Source organism: Sylvia atricapilla, chromosome Z, assembly GCF_009819655.1.
Source record: "Sylvia atricapilla isolate bSylAtr1 chromosome Z, bSylAtr1.pri, whole genome shotgun sequence".
NCBI classification, from domain to species: domain Eukaryota; kingdom Metazoa; phylum Chordata; class Aves; order Passeriformes; family Sylviidae; genus Sylvia; species Sylvia atricapilla.
The window spans coordinates 37066863-37088291 of NC_089174.1; the positions used below are offsets into that span (position 1 = coordinate 37066863).

The 21429-nt window shown below is 39.9% G+C and overlaps 1 protein-coding gene across 3 annotated transcripts in view; it reads left to right on the plus strand.

Moving 5' to 3' along the window:
• Positions 1–21429, plus strand: part of AOPEP (aminopeptidase O (putative)) — a 186609-nt gene that overhangs the window by 158965 nt on the left and 6215 nt on the right. For all 3 annotated transcript variants that reach the window (XM_066338814.1, XM_066338816.1, XM_066338815.1), the window contains exons 13-14: positions 3462–3578; positions 20515–20601. In XM_066338814.1, coding sequence (XP_066194911.1) covers positions 3462–3578; positions 20515–20601 — 204 coding nt within the window. The remainder of the gene's footprint in view (positions 1–3461; positions 3579–20514; positions 20602–21429) is intronic.

The window sequence follows — 21429 nt, forward strand, 5'->3', positions numbered from 1 at the left end:
ACTCTTTCAAGACTGAAGAGTTGGAGGAGAGGTTTTACAGTCTTAAGGGCAAGATAATATATATATAGTGCTGGGATACAGCTTTATAGAGGGGATGATGTTTAATTACATGGGACATGACAGAAAATCTCTAGTGAACTTGATCACAACATACTCATTTATTTCTTGTTTCCAGTGTCCATAGTTACAGCTGGGCAATGGCCAGCCCTGAGAAAAGTAGTATGATTTCCATGCAGCAGGCATTGGTTGGGACAGGAACTATCTACTTTACAGTATAAATAGATGCTGTTGCAGCAGTCATTGATGTAATGAAAACTATTTCTTGATCCTCACCACATTTCCTGATTGAAGCAATCTGCTTTCATGGTTGCATATATTTGAACATTTTGATTGACCATTCTCTATTATAGTTCAAAGTATGGAGAGGTCTGGTTTTATTTTATTTTATTTTATTTTATTTTATTTTATTTTATTTTATTTTATTTGTTTGGGACACTGAAGTCTTGCATTTAGGATGTTATGGTTGTTTTCTGATTGCTTTTGACCTGAAGACACAGCTTGAGACTGTGATGATTATCCTGCTGTAACTTGAAGTATCTGTGTTGTGTACTCTTCTATGGATGTTAGATATTTGATATGCATTCATACTCAGAATGTGAGTTGTAAAGGGAAGTGGTTGTGCAGTGCTTGAAAAGAAATTTGCACTTAGGTCTTTACAGTATTTATGTTTAGATAGCATTTAAAGCAATGGCCTCTTTGTATTAAACATAAGGCAAACAAATTGAAAATTAACAACATGCACCCCAAATAATTCTCCTTGTATCAAAGACGGAAAGTAACAGGTGGGCAGGAAAAATAAGGATGGCAGTGGGAAAACAAAAAGGAGTGAGAGTGGGGTTTCTGACAGACAATTCAAATTCAATTTTTGGAAGCTTATTTATAGCCATTAAGACTGCTTTGGTGAGAATGATACTGATACTGTGTTTGGGGAAAAGAAAACGTCTGCACCCCTGCATGAATTTTATAGCAGCCTCTGTCATGAAACTCTAGTCCAATTTTTTGTCTCTTGGCCTAAGATAGGGGTTTTAAGCAGAGTCTCTGTCATTGAAAGGAAAGGGTGAAAGTGTAAATGAGAACGCTCCTCCTTTGGTGCTAAACACAAGTCGGGGAAGGAGCTGTGGCAGCTGCGCCCGCTAGTGCCGCTGCGGGGAGAGGTCTGCCAGCGCTCCGCTGCCGGCGCCCCGCCCGCTCTGCCGCTGTTCGCTGACTCCTGCCTCGGACTGTAATTAATCCATCAGCTGCAAACTGGGATGTAAGATATCCTCTTGCGCAGATGGAATGTGGGAAAAGAGCAGAAGCCATGGTCTCGTTCACAGAATCGTAGAAGATGCTGACTTTGAAGGGGCCTACAAGGATCATTGCATCCAACTCCTGGTCTTGTACAAGACACTTCATTAATTATGCTATATGCCTGATAGCATTGTCCAAACGCTTGGCGAACTCTTGCTTTTGTTTATTTGTTTGTTTTATTGGAGGTTGGTTTGTTTGTTTTACTGACTCTCAAATCTAAATTGGTAGGAGTTTAACCTGTAATTCCGAAAATACTTAAGCCGTGATGCAGCGCTAGGCAGATGTAAATTAAGGGCGTGGCTGCTGCTCTGCTGCTGCTCTTTTGTTGGCTTCAATGAGATTCTGTAATGCTACCTTAAACAATAGCTTTCTGTGGATGAATCTGTATAGCAATTATACTGGAGATACATTTTAAAAAAACTCAGCTGTTCTGTGCCTATGTATTCAAACAGCTGTTCCGTAGTTTCTACAAATTAAGTATTGTTCTTCTGGCTTTTTAGTTAGCAGGGAAATCTTTCTAAACCAGAAGCTACCTTTCTTTGTGAGGTGTTCTGCGACATTTTGTATTTTATTAGTGTTCAGAATTAATTCTGTTTCCAAGGAGAGCCACTTCCCAGAAGGTTTCCCTGTTTTATATTTTGTCTCGCCAAGCTCCAGCAGCTGCTGTTGGACTCCATAATAAGCATTTAAACTATAATTTTATTAGTTATCCTGAAATGAAATATTCAATATTTTTAAAATATCTGGCTACTTTTAATGATACCATTTGCTTGGCAGGCTTTGGTATTACTTACAGAATGTTCCACTAAGAGCTAGTAAGAGGTGATGTATTTCAGTCTTCAGGAATACAACTAACTTCACTAATAAAAAAATGGAAGGAAATCAAAATGCAAAGAAACCAAATTACCATACTACAGATGTCCTTTCCTCTTTATTCTGATTTAGGTACTAATCAGCCTATAAAGGGAAGAAAATGTCATGTTGCCAAATTAGTTGCTAATGTAGATGTTTTACAGATTAAGACTTATCAGAAGATCCTTGATATCTTCATGGACTTGCTGTCAGAGATCAAGAAAACAGTCTTGTTCAGTCCACATAAGTGGCCCTGGCCATGGGATGTGTTGTTGGAAGAGGCATATCCTACAGCTTTTGTATGCAAAAGCTTTACTGACAATCTTCCCCCTTTCTCCCCTGGTGCTCTGCAAAGATGAATAGAGGGGAAAATTTTGGGGCATATAACAAACTTCTGACTGATCACCTTGGAACCTGAATTTCGAATAGATGTTTCCTGGCAGTTGGTGCAATTTCTCTCTGAGGTCTGTTTGAATTATTTATTTGTTCATCCAATAAGCCTATTAAACAGACCGCTTAAGCACTGACTACAGTGGACTTCTTGTGCTATTTTTTTTTTTAGGCTACATTATGTTCCAGTTCAAAATGATATATTCTGGAGTCAAGCAACTAACTACTGAATATATATCCATGTATAGATGCTATACTGTGTGTGCCACAAACACAACATTCATGCACATTTCCCATGAAATAATGGATGGTTTGTGACTCATTGCACTAAAATATGCCTCAAAATGTGTCTTTACAACAATTGTTTGCTGGCTTACTTATTTGTGTTGGGTTTCTTTGTTCACTATAAACATACCATGCAAATGCTTGTATTTCAGACAAAAATGCTACTCCAGAAAATTATATGTTCATATGCCTTGTTGGTTCCTTAAATTATGCACTGTAAATTATTCTCTCTCTTTATTTTTTCCAAATCCAAACAAAACAGAATTACTTATTTTATACATTCCATAAAAATCTTACTTATTAAGCCATGACTATATTTCAGTAAGATAAGCATGTAAGATCTGACCTAACCATAGCAATGGAATCCATGGAAGTTAGTCCTAATTGTGACCCAGAACAGTCTTTCAGAACACAGACACATAAATCCTGAGGTTTTTCAGAAACTAGCTAGAGGTCCAAGTTGTATTTCAAGCACAAGCTGGAAGTACACAGATTATCACAATCTTGTCTTCTGGTTTGATTCCATTTACATTGCTCAGCCAGTACACATCTTCATTCAGATGTGGCATTTATTTTTCTTTTAGCTTCTCCCTGACCAGCTGGTCTTACTTCTGGAGTCCCTCTTGGAGGAGAAGACGTTGTGTCCTAGAATATTACAGTACTTGGAGAGAACATACCAGCTCCGGGAGCAAGACGCTGAGGTAAGTCACTTAAAAACAAATCTCCTTAACGTATGCTACTGTATTGTTGACCAGGAATGACAGTGTTCCACTGGGAGCTAGGCTCACTGCAGTTCGTTTTTCCATGTCTGAATCTGAAATTGGATGCTCTTAACTCCAGTACTGTTGCATCTTCATGTGCCATAATGACTTAGCATTTCTGTGTGTTTTGTGTACTGTGGTAGTAAAGTACAGTGCAACCCACATGTCCAAACTAGTTTACGTGTACATTACGCAGCATATTTGTTCAAGTGTTAAATTTTTCACTGTTTTTCTGTGTAGTGGAGACCAGTTAGTTTTCGTTATGATACTGTCTCCAAATGTAATGATTTCTGTTATAGCCTAAAATAATTCTTCCCCCTTGTCATCTCATATTGTTCCTCTTGGTATGCTCCAAAGTCTCACTCAGGATTTAGGAAAGTTAGCTTTCCAGAGAGACTATGTTGTTTTCTGGTTTGGGGTCTTAATTTAATGTTTTTTACAGTTGCTTCTAGTAAATGCCAGTGGCATTAATAGGCCCTGAGGAAAACACTGCTTTATATGATATTGTAAAGGATAGCATCCCTGCTCCAAAGTGCTTTATATCTTTGGGAGGCAAACCAGTAAATATTTATTACCACATGCAGAGAGGACTCTTTTAAGTCCCATGGTTTTCTCAAGCTGGGCGAGTTCTGACAATTAAGGCAGTGGCTGAAAGCACTTTTGCAACAAGCCTTTGCTTCAAGTACGTAGTATTCAGGAGGGGAGGTAGGTGCAATCAGTGGTGAAAATAAAGGATGTGTAGAGATACATGTATGAGTGTGTGTATATGTGTATGTGTATGTATATGTATATAGCAAGGGTTAATTATGACATAGCATATAATCTAGCTATTGTGCAATGTAGGAATATGGTGAACTTAACGTTTGGCTCCTGTTTATTTAAAAACTACCTTGCAGAAGGTTGCAGAAAGCCAGTGCGTCTGACTTAACCTGTTATAGTTGGAACTTTGTGGAAATTATTAAAATTGAAGGAGAGAGCAAAATCTGTCTTGTTACTCTTATGCTGAAGTTACCATATGGGTGCTTGGAATGACTTGGAAATCCAGACTTTAATGTAAAGATTGATAGAACAGATGTCTACCTTTTTCTCAGAAAAAAACCCAAAAAAAACAACCGCCAACAAACAACCAACCAACCAACCAGCATTTCAATTGCTGCTTACTGCACCTTTTGACTTCTTGTTGATACAGTTTTCCAAATGCCAGATTTGTTTTTAATTAGTACTTGAACCAACATTTCTATATATAGGTATTAGAATGTATTTTAATCACATCTGAATACCAGTGAAATGTCAGTGGTTCTATTATGGGAAGAGGAATTAACAGAGAGATAGATCAAAGCAATAGCTGTGTTGCTTTTTCATGCCTGTAAATTGTAAGCACCGGACCACAAGCTTCTTTCTCAGGTTTTTCCTTTGTCTTCATTTTCATGCTTTCTTTTTTCCTTGCAGTAAAAGTACACTAATGATCTATCTTTTTTTTTTTTTTTTTTTGGTGACAAAATTCCACAAACCCACAAGATTAGGACCTGTATGAAATGAATGTACTCTCCATTTTATTTTACAAGGTCAAACCAAGGGCTTAGCAGACAGCTCATTTAGGAGTACAACTAAGATAACATTACCATTAGCATTTTACCAGTCATCAGATCCCAGACGCTTGCAGTGCTTTAAAGGGAATTAGCTCTCATGGCCTTACCTGCCTGAGAAACAGACTATTTGTGCCTCATTCTTGTGTATGTGTGCAGGGGATTTTTGTGACCCTGGGACAAAGAACTGCAGTCTGAGCCTGTTCTTATCTAGATAGTAGTCCTGTTGTGTTACTGGAGTTCAAATGTTCTCAGTAGCTAAACATCAGAAATAGATTATTAAAAAAACATAAAAAACTTGCAGGCAGGCCAATAAAAAGAAGAAAATTGTTGGTGTCGAGGTTTTATTCCAGAATTTTTGGTAGTGAGGTTGTCAGCTGTGTTCCATCCAGAAGCTGAAAGTTAAGAAATGAACTTGTTTTCCTATTTTTGAAAAATAGCGTTTAAATTCACAATCATCTTCCAGTAGGGATAAGCATAATGTGAGATAGTACACCAGGGGGAGTGTGCCTTCTTCATATTTTCATGAAGTTTGGTCTTCAGATTTGTACCTAATAATTTTGAAGATTATTACTAGGGTCCTTTTGTCCTGCACAAGTACAGTATGGAAAGTCCTTGTTCATATTTCTTAAAGCTTTTCTGTCTGTATCACTGAAGCATCTTTATTTTGACTTCAGAATTTACCATCTTGTTGCAGTAAAGCATTGCACACCTCGTGGCATCTGCATGTGCCTACAGCAAAGTGCAGGTCTGTACCCAGCCAGTGAAGCTGTCAACAGCACTTTTTTGGTACTCCTGACCATTTGTTACCATGTGCACATCCAGACTTAACAACCTATGGGCACATGTTGCTTCAGAAAGGAGTGGAAGATTTGCAGCAGGTTATCTGCCTTGTTTCGATTCCTTTGTGTCAGGAGTCAGGAGAGGAGAGAGGTCAGAGTCAGCCTTGGCCTGGAATGTAAAGGTTGATCTCTGTTGAAGAGATCTCCTTAGCTACTCAGTGTAGTTCCTGTCTTCTCTCCAATTAGGTTTCAATGCAGATACATAGGTTTAGTGTCTGTCTCCTTTCTAAGACAGACATTGATTTGGATAGTTCTTTTAATGAACAAAAACCAAATCATAGGTTAAGTAACATATTGGTGATTCATAATGCTTAACTTTAGAGCCACAAGAGCCAGAACTGCTGGTGGCTTAATCACATTTCAGATTGGTCTGCCCCTAATCTAGATGTCAAGAGAGGCTTGTAGGGCAGCTGCCAAACTGCAGTATTTGTGATTCCTTTCCACTTTTTGCAGTCCACTTCTGTAACAAATAAGTATTTCATTTTCTGTTTACTCCTCAAACCTTGGAACATCTGAGAAGACACAAAACTACAAGTTTGTTTTCAAAAGATTAAATTCATTGATCTGAACTATTTGAATTGAGCATATCCAAGAGATCTTTGTTTTGAAAGCAATAAAGGTTTCAACGTTTAAAGCCGTTTTTCCATTCTTCTCTCTGTGCCTTGAGCTCATTGTGGCTCAGACTAGTGGTGTCAGACAAGTGGGAGGCAATTCCATGGAAGAATGATTGTGTCCTCAATTTTCTCTTCCTGTTCCCCCTATCTTGTGCTGCTTCCCACTACTTAACAAAGTAACTCGTGTACAGGCTACATCTCCATGACATACCACATCTTGCATCCAAGAGGAGCATTGTAGAAGCTGGCTGCATTTGGAGCATGACAAAGTCCAGCTGGAAATTCAGCTGGCTGAGGAGAAATGGGATATGTTATAAAGCAGCAGCTACAGTTGCCATCAGACAGCATAGTAGGATAATAAAATTTAAAGTGGGTCTGGTGTTGGTTTTGTTTTGTTTCTTTCCAAAGTGGCTATTCTATGCAGCTGTTTCATTTATTCAATATCTAGCGTCTGGCAGCATGTAGAGAGTTGGTCTACATGGAAAGGGTTGGGTGGGTAGTGTTTGTTTAAATCTGTCTAACCTTGATGACGTCTCTTCTGATATGACAGTGTAATCTTACCTCATTTGAATAAGCTGTTGAGAACTTTACTATAAATAAAGTGGAGTCAATAATTTACAAAAGACCTCTCATTTACCATGAGATCTGAGTTAACACTCAATGAATCTCTTAGCTAGAGGAGCACTCTCATTGCTCCCATTATGGTCAAAGGCCTGTAACTTGGTCAAGGGCCTGTAACTTGTGGGCACACAGGGTCACAGAATGGCTGAATGGTCACAGCTTGCAGAATCGTGAAAACTAAGACAGGAAGAAGATCACAGCCATCGGAAAAGAACAGTGGGTGTGACACTTTCAGTCCTTTTTAAGACTTGACAGTATTTCTGCAAGTGCAAGTTGTCACTGAATTATCTAAAAAGTGGTGATAAAAACTACAGAATGTGGCTGAAGCAGAAATATTTATGGTGTATTTCTCCAGATTTTCACTGTAGAGTTATCTTTCCTTTCCTACTGCAGATACCACTTTTATCTTGCCTACACAACATATGGAAAGTTACTTTGCTGGTTTTCCTTGTCTCAGCAAGTTGACTGAAATACTCTTCACTTACATAATGCTTTCCCTGTATTTGGGATCATAATATGGTATATTTTGGGGAGAGAAGAGAAACTAGACTCTTTCTGCAGTAAATGTGAGTAAAATGAGTTAAGATAATAGTATCATCAGTCACGTGGGTGGCATAAAGCCATTCTCACACAAGTACTTCATTGTGCATAAGAGAATGGTCTGTGATACTGGGGCTATAAAGTGGTGGCATCTTATTTCACTGATAGAAATGCAGTCACGTTAATACAAACCATTTAAGGTGCTTGGCATCCTAGAAGTGGTGAGAATTGTGTTAGGACAAAATAACTTTGATTCATTGATCTTTCCTAGCCTGTGAAAAGCTGGCAGATGTGGAAGTACAAATGAATTCTTGTAGTTTCCCATCTGATGGTGACTGTGTTGAGCTGAGCACATTCTCAGGTTGCATAATTCATCTGCCCTGCTGATTGTGGATGGGCATTGTTTGAAGGCACACTTATGGAACAGAGCTCTGTAGACAATACCATAAAGCTGGGTAGGAAAAGGGAGCTGCTTGGGAAAGGTCAGTGCACACTTTGAGAATGCCCTTGGTGAGCTTTCCTTTCAGTGCAGCCACTGGGCCAGTCCTCCGTTAGGGCAGGGACTCAGAAGCAGTCTACAGCTTTTGTAATGTGTTGCAAATACCTCCACAGGCTTGCTAGTCATTCTTGACTGTACTATGTAGCAGCAAGTAGGCATGTTTCGGATAGTGCCATTGCAACCACAGAGGGAGAACCATGATTCTTTTCATTGACTGATGTCATTGTTGGTGTGAAACACCAAATCAGTAGATAAAAAAGATGACAGCTTGAGCCGATTACCATATTACAGGGTGTGGCTTTCTAGTGAATTTGTGGTTTTTCTGCAAAAGTAGTTTCTGTACTTATTTCGTTTTAAACTATACAGTTTATTATTTGATTTCAATTCAAGTCAGGAGGACATGCTTTATTTTGGATGAGACAGTATGTTTTGCAGGACTTACAAATCTGCTGTCAAAATTTACCAGGCATGCAAAATAAATTTCACCTGTCTTTTCCTTTCTGAATGTTTTAAGTAGAGCATTATTGTGCCACTAGACAGAGGTATAGTAATGCTGAATAATTTTGTATTTGCAATTGAGCTGCAATTAGCACATCAGGAGGAACTTGATATAAGGAATCTTGAAAAGAATAATAAGGAACCTAGAAAAGGCTCTATAGATGAGTCAGCCTGCATGATAAGTTTGTTTCTGGAATAAATCGTATTTGGGGTTTGTACACCCAACTATTACTGAAGCAATACCCTCATTAAATGAAAAAAAAAAAAAAAAAAAAAAGAAATGTGTGTTTTCACAAAGTGAAACCTCTTTACTATTATCAGTCTGATGCTTTTCACACACATCCTCACTGAAATACTATTTTTTTGTGTGCTCTACTTCTCTTACTTCCATATGCAAATTCTAGGAAGGAATATATCTCTGTCATAGAAAGCCTTTCCTCTTTTCACTGGAAAAAGGGCTAATTTCAGGGTATGTTCTGGAACGTCCTCATTGCTGATAAATGTGCTGACTGAAGCTGCAGCCACTTGCAAAATGTCCTCTGTGGTCTTGGAAAAACTTTGAGTCTTCACTGTTTCACGTTCTTGTTCATGTTGCATCTGAACGCAATTTGCAGGCTCTTTGGTGCAGACAGCATTGATGTTGATATTGGTTAAGATAGTTTTTCAAAGGTGTGCATTTGCATGAGTTGGATCTTTTTCCCCATAAAAGGCACTTAGAAAAAGGGTAGCTTCTAGGAATGTGACACTTGTTGCCCAAAGATGAGGTCCAAAATTCAGTGTGAAGCTAAGAAAATTGGAACAGGAGAAGGGAAATACACTTCTAGTGACAGCCTTGGGAGTCGTCCCATGAGGCTCACTCTGGCTCACATGCCCATTTGTGACTGAGCGGATGTGTTGGGATGAATTTGTAAGAATGGCTGAGGGATAATCTTGAATAGCTATAATTGGGGTTTGTTTTGTTTCTACAGGTGAAATAGGGGGGCTTTTCCAGCCGCTTGAGAAGAGCAGAAAATCCCTCCCATCAGCATTAGCTGAAGGGCATGATCAGAGCATGAGATTTATGGAGCAATGGAAATAGCTTTGCACCAGTCAGCACTCCTAGTGCCACACCCCTCCAGGAGCCAACAGTAACACCTTTGTTCCAAGTGATCTCAGTGGCTGCTGGGTGGCATGAGCAGGAGTTTTTGTGCCCTTACTGCTGCCATTACTGGTGCTGTTCACTTATCACCCCTGAGTTTTCTAACCAATTTTGGACTTAATTTCCTCTGTCTGGCAACCCAGCAACTTAGCGAGACTTGGAAAGCTGGGGACCTGATGGTAAGAAGAAACCAAATATGCAACTGGGTTGGCTTGGCAGTTTTTTACTGCTTATCCAAAGAATCTGTGGAGGAGGGGATTGGAGATAATTCTGTGTCCTGTTGTCCAGCAAGGAGAATGAAGGGGAGGAGTCCTCTGGGCTTCTGAACTCAGTCCTAAAGGTTTTCTGAATTGGATGCAATTGCTTTATATAAAATTTTACTCAGTATTTCTGTGTCGGGTAATGCAAACCTAGTGCTTATACAAACTACTTGCCTTTGTCATGAAATTTAAAAAGTTACTGGCATGGTGGCCATGACAAGGATGGGCTGTTTTTAAAATACGAACAAAATCCCCTAGCTATCAGCAGTAGAGATGTTCCTCTGAGATTTGCTTTTTTGGGGAGGTTTTTGAGTTGGCTTGTTTCGGTTTTTAATTCTGAAAATATTTTTTATTTAAAATAAACTTACTCTGAGAGTTCATCCAAAGAGCTCATCTAATGCTTCTCATTCCTGTTTAAAGGCTGGTTGCAGATGCAGGGTATGCCTGAATAGGACCACAGATTTGGAAAAAAGGTACGGAGCTCTTTGAGGTCTAATTACTTCAAGAAGGAGGACAATTCAAAGGTGCAGGTTCTGATGTCATTTCTTAACCGCACAGATACGTTTCCACTACTGAGTCACTGACTTAGTAACATGTGGGTAAAGTCTGCTGTCCTATTTTCAACTCTTGTGCCACTTGGAGTTGCAGTGTCCTCAAGAGGAAATTCGTTGTTTCATGTGGTATAAGCATTGTCCTAAGCAACACCTGTCATTGTGTTCCAGCAGCAGGGAATAAAAGAGGTGGAGAAGGTGACTAAAAAATGTTAAACACAGAGAAAGATATAGATGTTCTCATTGTAGGAATGAGCATATTTCTTCTGAGTTTATAAAATCAATGTATTTTTCACTTAAAAATTTTGCTGGGCATTGAAGAAGGGAGGGTGAGTATGAGAGTGATGCAAAAGGTCATTGTCTTTGGAGTCAAAATCTCATATTTAATTATTTTGAAAGTTGAAAGCCAGGTTTTTAGCAATGTGAAATTAGAAGCATATGAGCATGGGCTGAGTAGGCTGGCTGTGGCCTAAGTTATGGAAAAAACAGGCAGCCACATTGTGTTAATTGCTTGGAATTTGAGTCTTACTTCCATATGGAGTTCCAGATTCTGTCTATAACAGTAATCTTGCCTGGCAATAACAAATATTTGACCACAGTCACTGTGGGAGACCAAAGATAAAAGGATTTTTTGCCTCTAGTTACAAGAGGGATAAGATAAGAGGCAGAGGGATGGAGAGAGGGGCATAGGCAGTGGGGATAGTGCTCTGTTGCCTTGATACTTAGAGCAGCCTTTCCTTTTGCTGAACAGGAGACATAATTTAATAATAATTGGTAACAGACTGTTGGTGCACTTAATCTCAGAGTCTTCAAGGTTGAATTTCTGCATCAGATGTATATGTTTACGTGCTTTTTCCACTATGACGTTTGGGTTTATAAACCCAGCATGCTTTTATGTGCATACATAAATAACCTGTGTTGAAACACTTATGCAGACAGTATATGGGTAAAAATTATGAGCACACGCTCTCTCTGGAGTCAGCCAGAGGAGACAGTGGTATTGGGAAGTGTTTGAATTGCTTGCTATGGTGATGTAAAATAAATTTCTGTTGATTCCAGAGATACTGTTGGGATAGCACAAGGAGTGACAACTTCAAACTGAAGGAGGATAGGTTTAGATTAGCTATTATGAAGAAATTATTTCCTGTGAGGGTGGTGAGACACTGGCACAGGTTGCCCAGAGAAGCTGCAGATGCTCCACCCCTGGCCATGCTCAAGGCCAGGCTGGATGAAGCTCTGAGCAACTTGGTTTAGTGAAAGGTCTCCCTGCCAGTGGTGAGAGGGCTGGAACTAGGTGATCTTTAAGATCTCTTCCAGCCCAACCCATTCTGTGTTCTATCACAATGTAGCCGTTACTGTTGGTAGATGTTTCAGTAGGGTGTCAGAGGGAATGTGGAATATGGGGCTGTATAGAAGATGGCAGAGATGTGTGTTGGTGTACTTTAGTGAAAGTGTCCATTTGGATGTGTACGTATGCCGAAGCCAAGTTTACTTTCCTGAAGGCATGAGGCTTGTCCCTGCAGTACCTTTCTGATGCTGGTTATGCCTAAGGCTTGGACCTGGTCTTCCTTCCCCTCCCTCTGAGGTGCAGGATCTCCTGGCTCTCCAGCACCCTCTCCATACTCACCCTCAGACTGTGTTTTCACACATGCAGCTATCCTCACCAGAGAACCCTGCTGGGGATGGAAGGAGTGAGAATGGAGAGCCGGTAAGGTGGCACAAGCATTGCTTCTGTCACTAGCCAGAAGACAGCCTTGCTCCTGAGAGCTGGCAGCACCACAGCAAAGCAAAGCTCAGCACACATCTCCAGTGAAATTGTTGAAAAGGCAGATGGTGACATCTTTTCTGCCATCTTCATCTTGCTGCAAATTGTGAATGGCACTGGTATTCCAGCATGCTGAGCAGGCGATACTGAAAATGCAGGCAAAGGGGAGCATTTTGTTCCACTCTATAAGTAGAGTATCTGTGTTTTAAATTAAGGCTTATTTTTTAAAACCTTTGTATTTGAAATTGAGTTCACATGCTGTGTTAAACATTTCCTTACCTTACTTCATGGCGACAGTGGCGGCACAAATGCTCATGTGGGGAAAAAAGCCTTCAGGCACCATGGCAATGTGGTCTCCCAGACAGTGCTGTTGAAGCTGTCCCACTGCTTTGGCACTGGTGGCCTTTTTCTCATCTAACTGGGTCCTTTAGATTGAGTTCCAAGTCCTCTGGGTCATTTCTCTGTCATCACTTTGTTGGTCTGCTGTAAGCTAAAGACCATCGTGTTTTGTATCCATCTCCTGTTAGACAGTGTAAGGAGGGGCACATTGAGGAACATTGAGGTTACAGAATTAGGCATCCCAGCCAAGCCTCTTATTCACAGTGACAGCTTTGACATCAGTAGAGAGACACAGCCAGTGCCACCTTTGAAAAAGGATTAGACATGGCTTCTTAGTCTCTTGCCTTTTCTGACTTCTTTTGGAAAATTTTTTTTTTCTACCAACACAGCTGTCATTGATCACAGATGGGGCCCACATAGGGAGAAAGGGAGAAGTGTGTCTGGTTTGTAATTGGGAGCTCTCTGCTGTAAGCCTGAAGTGGGTAGAAAAAAGGACATTTGTCTTCTCCAAACAAGTCCTCAGCATTTGCTGCCTTGCCAAGAGTGAATCCTGCCCTGAAGTGCTATCCTTTGGTTGCAATGCCTTTCTGATCACAGACAGCAGCAAGGTTGCTCTGCCTGGACTTTCTGAAGTAGCATGTTTTGTGATTCCTGGCTTCTGTTTGATCAAGTAGAAAAGAACGTCTGTGCTGGCTATGGGAAAGATATGTGTTTTGTTTGCAGGTGGAAGTGAAGTCATGTTTACAACCTGTGGAAGCTGATGAGGTTCCTCTTGAGCAGGGCTATGGTACTGTACAAACTTTTTAAAGCTGTGTTTTGTCAAGCTGTGTGAATGCTAAAACAAGACCATATGGTTGGAGGGGAGGAGAAAGGACAGGAAGGAAATATATGCCCCTAAATCATATTTATAATTGTGAGAAGGTTCAAGCAGGCACCTGTTGCTGCTTGAGGCTTGCGTAGCTGTGGAAGCATGCTGCCTGGCGCATCAGCACACTAGCACAGGTACAGGTTTGAATGCTACCAGCTGTCCCATAGTCTGCCATTGACCAAGCAACAGAATTTGCCTTTCATATCTTGATTCTGCCACACCTTTCTCTTCTGCTGCTTAATACAGACAATTGCTGCATGAAGTCTACCCACAGGAAGGACAGATGGGGCTTGCATGTCCTTCCCCCCTCTTGCCAGCACCCTTCAGAGTGTGCAGTTGCTTGATCTCTGCAGAAATACAAATCAGTAGGAGTAAAATTAATTAAGGAAGTAGAATATTGCTATCAATATTACCAAAATCTAATGTCTGATAGTCTACTAAAATTAGCCTTTAAGTTAACTTCTTAATGATCAATTCATACTCCAGGTTTTTAATTACTTTAGATCTCTACATAGCCCTCCTCAAAATTACACTTAGATCCTGGCAAAGTTTTCATCTGCCAGCCATTACTGCCTTAGGGTTTCTTGAATGACCGTGTGTTTTGTTTGTTTTGTTTTGTTTTTTCCTGGAGTGTCAGTGTGCTGAGATACTCAGGCTATGCTGCACAGCTGGAAAGGAGGTTGTCCAAGGTGGTGGGAATGGCCTATACAATCTGCCTAAACAACCTGGGGCTCCTTATACGATCAGTGATGTCGAATGCAGAGAGCATGGTAGAGCTCCATGAGCTCAATCTGCCTCAGGTCCAGCTACTGAACAGGTTCATTTTAGTACTCAAAGTAAAATACAGCTTGAGTAAGGCTACCAAAAGCCATTTTTAAAATTTGAAATGTTACCATCATTTTGGCCATAGCTCTGGAAATTTAAGGGTTTTGCACTGGTGTAGTAAAAAATAACTATTTCAGCTAAGACTGGGGAGGAGGAAAGTCATTAAATGCACTATAAAACTGGCAATTCTTGAACTGTAATTCAGTTAAACAACTGTAAAACAACTAAACAACTGTAAACCCTGTTTTTTAGTTCAAATATTGTCCAGCAATATTTGTTCCTTAATTAGGTTGGCAAATTATCTAATATTTGAATCGAATTTATCTGTAGATAGGAAGAGACTGGTGATAAATGCTTTCAGATGGAACAGAGCAGCATTCCAGTGCTCTGGAATGCTTTCTTGTTGTTAATTAAAATCAATATGTTGTAGCATAGCTTGGTTATTTGAAAAAAATCTTCTTTTTTTTTTTTTTTTTTTTCTCTGTGAATTAGATTGGAGTCTGACCTCTGAAACTCTAATTAACATTTAAGAGTCAAGTTGTTAAAATAATTTTTTCAGTAGACTCTGAACCTGTATTTTGTAAAGATCACAGATGCCCCATACCTTTAATAAAGGGCCTGTTTTGTTGGACAATTGCTCTTACTCAATTTCAAATGATCCCATTTTCTAAGATCTTTAAGTATGTTCAGTGATTTAGATTCATTGTCTTATGGCACCTTTTAAATTGGATCCAGCTACTAGCAAAATGTACTCATCTTCCCTGAAGCTAGACTTCCATTCTGTGGACCAAAGCTTAGTAAAGTCTAACATTTTTCTCTCTTTAATAGAGGTGTGGTTTAAATTTCTTATTTTCTAAGTCTTATGGGTAGACCTCAGAAGTAATTTTTTTTTCCCCTGCTGGTAAGCAACTCTGAGAATTGGACTCTATTGTCCTTCAGGATTCCTTCCAACTCTGCCGTGATTCTGTGAGATTCTGTGATTCCTGTGAGGAAAGGCCAAAGGATTGGGTTGTTCAGCCTGGTGAAGAGTAGGAGTGAGCTAACTGCAGGCATCCTGTACCTGAAGAAAGTCTGTAAGAAAGATGGAGAGGGACTGTTGGCAAGAGCATATACTCACAGGACAAAGGGGGGAAGAGTTCAAACTGAGAGTAGCCTTAGATTAGATATTACAAAAAAAAAAAAAAAAAAAAAAAAAAAATCTTTATTCTGACAGTGGATAGACACTGCAACAGATTGCCCAGAGAAATTGTGGACACCTCATCCCTGGAAGTTGCCTCATCCAAGACTAAGGTTGCATGGGGCTTTGAGCAACCTCATCGAGTGGAAGGTATCCCTGCCATGGCAGGAGGGTTGAAACTGCATCATCTTTCAAGTCTCTTTCAACACATTCCATTCTGGGATTCTGTGGTTGTGTGGGGCAGGGGAGAATAATATGGATTAGGCAACAGAATTTATCACCTGGGTCAGAAACAATTAGTATCTCTTCAATTTAAGATATGTTCAAAATATCTTAAGATTTTTTTTCAGGTATGTCACTTTTTTTTGAAAGGGAAAAAGGAAGCTTTTCTTCTGAAAGGTAAACCATATATTTGGTACCTTACATGTCTTTTGTAAGCTTCAAGCACCATTTCCCAAAAGGTTTTGGCCCAGGTTGCTAGAACAAAGGGAGTGCCTTAGAGCTGCGCTATTGAAATAGTTTATGTAATTTTTTTTCCCATCTAATACTCTCACACAGCAGCATTGTCTGAAAACAGACCAAGCAAAATTTTGGTCTTGGTACCTTTCACTGAGCTGTCAAAATGCTGGTAATTTTTGAATTACAAATAATATTGTGCAATATTGTGTATTTTTCTTAAAAATGAAATTAAAAGATATTATGAGAGTCCTGGAGGTATTTGCTGCTGCTGAAAATACAGCTGCTCTTCCTGTATTTGAAGACAGTACTGTCTGACAGTTACTGTCACCCTTCAAGATGTTCCATGTAGGTATGTGCCAATACTTAGGTCTCAATGTTGTTGATACTTAGGAAAATCAGATTTTGTACCTGAGACATTGTCTTCATGTTACTGGACTGGGCCTCAGAAATGCACTACTAATATGAGTATTGTGTTGCAAAACAAACAGTAACAAACTTCATTTAGCTTAAAAACCTGTCAGTGGAGACGCTCCCACAATCTGCAAAAGCAGGGTGGGAGGAAAGAACGATTTCCAAGCAATGAGGATCCTCTCACAAGGGACCTGTGGTGTCAGCAGGCCTCTATCACTCCTCTGCCCCACTATTCCCCATCCTTGGGAGTGCCAATCATCAGTCCTGGACTTGGGAGGGCAGCTCTCACCCGGGTATTGCAGGCTGAGAAAATAAATTTCAGTTCCAACTTCAGCATGTGGGCCCTTGCAGCTGCCAAACCAGTAAGAGTGTGTGTGGGTGGATGAGCAATTAAAGGTGTTGCTTCTGATCCAGCAAAGTCATATGTGCTTTCTGCCAGCAATAACAGGATGGATGGCTGTAAATTACTTTTCAGGTTTAGTTTTATAGGTGGTCTAACTAGCCAAAGTGACAGATGCTGTGAATCTCTGAACTGTAGAAGAGCACAGAGAAACGTGCAGAAAGAAAACTGTGAGGGGAGTAATGAATTCTTTTTTTTTCCACTGAGTATTTGCTCTTGGGAGGAAAAGAAAAGCCAAGAAGAGCCTACACAGGATGCGGTATGGTTAGCCCAGTCCTACCACAAGCTACTTGGTTTTCAGAACTTCCTTTTGAGACTGTTTTGTTGAAAGCCCCTGTTCACATGACTCATTCATTAGGCTGTGAAGCTCTGGGGTCCATTTTGCTCTTGCTACTCTAAGCATTGGATGAGATGCTGGGAACTGATTTTTTTTTTTTCCTACTCTTATGTGACTAAAACTCTTATGTTTGTGGAAACAGCCTTAGGGCTGTGGAATATTATAGAAAAATTGCTTCTTTGTAGTGCATGTGTCTGAGAAACTGTTTAAGCCTCAGTTTAGGCACCATGGCTGTCTACACATGCTGTCTACACACCATATGGTGCAGGGGACAGGAATGTAACCAATATATTTCTGTCCACATTGTGCAAGCCCCCCCCTCCCCGCCTCTCTTGCACTCGGAGCCAGCCTTGGTTTCTGTGCTCTGCTCTGAGTCTTGTACAAGTCACAGGGAGCCAGCAGGGCTGACTGAGCTGGCAGTTTCACAGGCCCTTCAGCAGCCATTGCTTCTCCTGCAGTTTGCTCTGCCACGGGAACATTTTGGGCAGGCGGGAGGCAAATATGTAATCTGAGGATAAGAGGCATGCTAGTCCTGCCCCAGCTGGCCAAGTGCCAGTGTTTCAGGTCTGGGAATGTGCTGGGATTTGTACTCACCCTGGGAAAGAAAAGGAAAAAGGCAGAAGAGAGAAAGAAAAGTGTGTGTGCTGTCTCAGATCTCACTCAACAAATAAATATTTTTCTTTTTAACTGTTTGAATAGATGTTGGTTGCCAAGGACAGAAACCATATGGAGGAAGGAACAGTTAAAGGAACAGGCATGGCTTAGTTCTGTACTTTCTAAAGCTGCTGGAATTTAGATGATCAGGTTATGATGCAGTGTCAGTCATACATGATGTTAATGTGTGAGGAAGTAAGACCACATGAACACCTTTCACAGAGAGAACATCTGTTCTGCTCTCTGTGGAAATGCAACGATTACACCAAGGAAGATATTTGGGGGGCAAACTGGGTTCTCTGCTCTTTAAGCCATGTCCCTACTTGTTATCAAGAGTACTCAGAAATGTAAGCCCTTAAGTCTAGTGACCCCACCTTTAGATCAATAAATACTATTAATAACTGCAAGGGAAATAACAGCTCCACCAGGAGGTATGAAGAGAGCCCCATCCCAGATTACTTTATAATCTGCTGTTGACTAAAGGCACAGTTTGAGGTCATGAGCAGGCACAGAAGCTGTGCTTGATTGCTTACCTCTGGGATAAGTGCTGTATCGTGAGATGCAGAAGAGCAGTGATCACAGGAGGGAACCACAGACCTTTTCTCCTCCTCACGTTTCTCCCTGTTGCCATCAGAATACATTAGGAATTCCGTTTGGATTCTTTCTTTGTTATATATGGAAGAATGTGCAGAGTAAGGTGTATCTTTTAAAAATGTTTATATTTTTTAGTTAAGTTGTCTTACAGATAGGTGTATGTTTAAGTTTGAGTCTGGGTAGTTTCATCCAGGCAAGGAGCTGCTTGGTGCAATGAGAAACACCCTGTAACAAAGCTGGGTTGCCTGAGAAGATGTACTGGAGAAACTTGTAGTGTCTCCTGAGAGAAGCAGCAGCTGGGTAGGGTTTTGAAGGTTTACATTATTAATATGGGCATCTACAGCAAAGTGAGTTGAATCTTGGAAAGCTTTTTCTTTTGTAAATTTAGCTATGATTCCACTAGGAGGAATCCTAGCAGCTGCTGTTCTAACAGCAAAATGCTGTAAGAGACAGCAGTTATTCCCTATCATGCACAGCAGCGTATCTATCCAGTATCTTAAATGCAGCAAGTGCAAAATCCACCCAGCCCCAAAATCTCACAGCTTTTTATTTTTCTAAGGTGTATTCAAACTATTTTGTATAAGAGGTCAGCTGAAAAGAGTTATCAAGTACATAGGACCTGTGGGCATTTATCACTTTTTGTTATGCCAGTAGGATTAACATCTAATCTAGTGTAATTCTGTGAAATTTTTTCCAGAGCTATAAAGTTGGAAGGAACTAGGATGAAAAGGAAATTATTTTCAAAACCTTACTTCCAAAGCAACAGCATCTTTTTCCCTGTCTTCCCTTTCTGTCTTAATTTCTTAATGTTATCACTACATCTGTCATTCAGAAAAAGATTCGTATTCAGCTACTTGATATAAGCACAATTTTTACTCAGTTTTGAAAACTATTAAAAATGCTAACATTTCACTCTTACTATGCAAGGTGATTTTCATTAGATGTCCTATCTTTTGAAAGATGGTAAAAGAGGAAGCTGAAACAGAAGCATTGAGTTATTCCACTTAACTGTTTTCCTTAACTGAATTGCTGATGCAATATAGAATGTTAGGCTGATCAGTGCCTACAGTTAGGCAAGCTTTACTGGAGAGTACAGTGACACATGCCACAAGAGTGGCTAAGAGCAAAGTCAAAAATGTAAAGACAACACACATGTAATTTATGTTCATAGTACTTATGTAAAAACATTTTTTCAGTTGCAATTTGCTTCAAAACTTTGTTTCATTGTGTCAGTAACTGTTTTTATCAATGTGTATTGGTAGAAGACCATGACAGCTTTTTAAATGCCTAACAATGTGCTTAAAATCTATTAGTAGCAGAACTGATTAATTTAAGTGAAAGCTCCCTGTTTCATGGGTTGATATCTAACATCTATCCTTTCAGCACGGATTTAATAGTGGTACAGAAATACGTTTAAGCCTTTTTATCACTTGTATGATACACTTACATAGGGAATATTACCAGTTGTATTTTCTGGCTTCTCCAGACCTTTGCAGTGGTTAATCTCTGTTTCCCATCACCTCCACAACCCTTTTTTGAAAAATATGAAAGAAATAATGGCTAGCCTAACTTAAAAGAAAAAAAGATCAAGACTGGAAACAGTGGCAGTGAAGATGCTGCATATGTGTGCCTGGATCTGGGTTAATTTCTATCACAGAATCAGGAGTTAGTCTTTGGGCATCCTATGTTTCTAACGCTCAGGCTGAGATGCACGGAGGTCTGGCTCCTCTGTCCAGCTGACTGACTTGCCAGGCTGCAACCTGCCAAAAAGCACAAACCTAACAAAGATGAAAAAGCCAAACTACAGATATATTATTAACACTCGAACAGATAAAATACAAAACTTGTTTGTTTGTATGTTTGGGGTTTTTTACTTAGTTTTATTTTTCTTCTCAAAGATTCGACATCGGTGGTGTGAACTTGTCATTAAACACAAATATGAGCCTGGGTACAGAGATGTTGAGAGATTCCTTAGAGAGGATCAGGTAAGTTACATTTAACTAGCATTTTGACAACAATCAACCTTTTAATATCCTTACGCTGAGATAAAAAATATATTCTAGTATATTTTTTTGCTGCAGTTTGTCAGAAACTTGGCTGTATATTCATTTTTTTCTTCTGTGGTCCCCTAAACATTATAATTTAAGGAAACCACCTAGGGTAGGCATATGCAACACCACCTAAACATGCTAATCTTTTGTAAAGTGGTAAAATAGGATAGAATTCCTCCTCTCCTTGCATTTTATGCAAGCCAAAGGTAGGAGTAATGCTAGGAAGATACCTCTCAGCAGGTTCCTTTTGCAGGATGAGGAAAGCAGGTGTGGCTGTAAATGTCAATGCAGGTATGAGGTAGGTGCAAAGCAGTCAGTGCTGTGGTAACCTCAGTTCTGAAGATGACAACCAGAAGTTGTATAGCATAACAGCGTACTTCCAGGGAATGCTAGCCTCTCCATGGGTAGGGGCATGCTAAGAGAGGAATCTGAAGGCCTTAAAAGGCTGGACATACATGAACTTAGAATTCTAATTTTACCTCTGCCTTGTTGTTTTCTGGTTCACTTTTATTTATCTCTATTCACTATGAACCCTATAAAATCAAGACATTCACTGCCTAAGATGAATTTTAAATATTTAAATGTATGTTAAAAAATAAAAAAATGGTGAAGATATGTCAAAATTTAGACAAGATATTAATGTCTTTACCTTTTCTGCTGACAATGAACAAGGCTATGTGCAGCCAATGAGGATTGTGTGCTTTCAAGCAACAGAGCACAGTTGAATTATTGCAGTTTGTTGTGCATTCTTCTAGCTTGGAA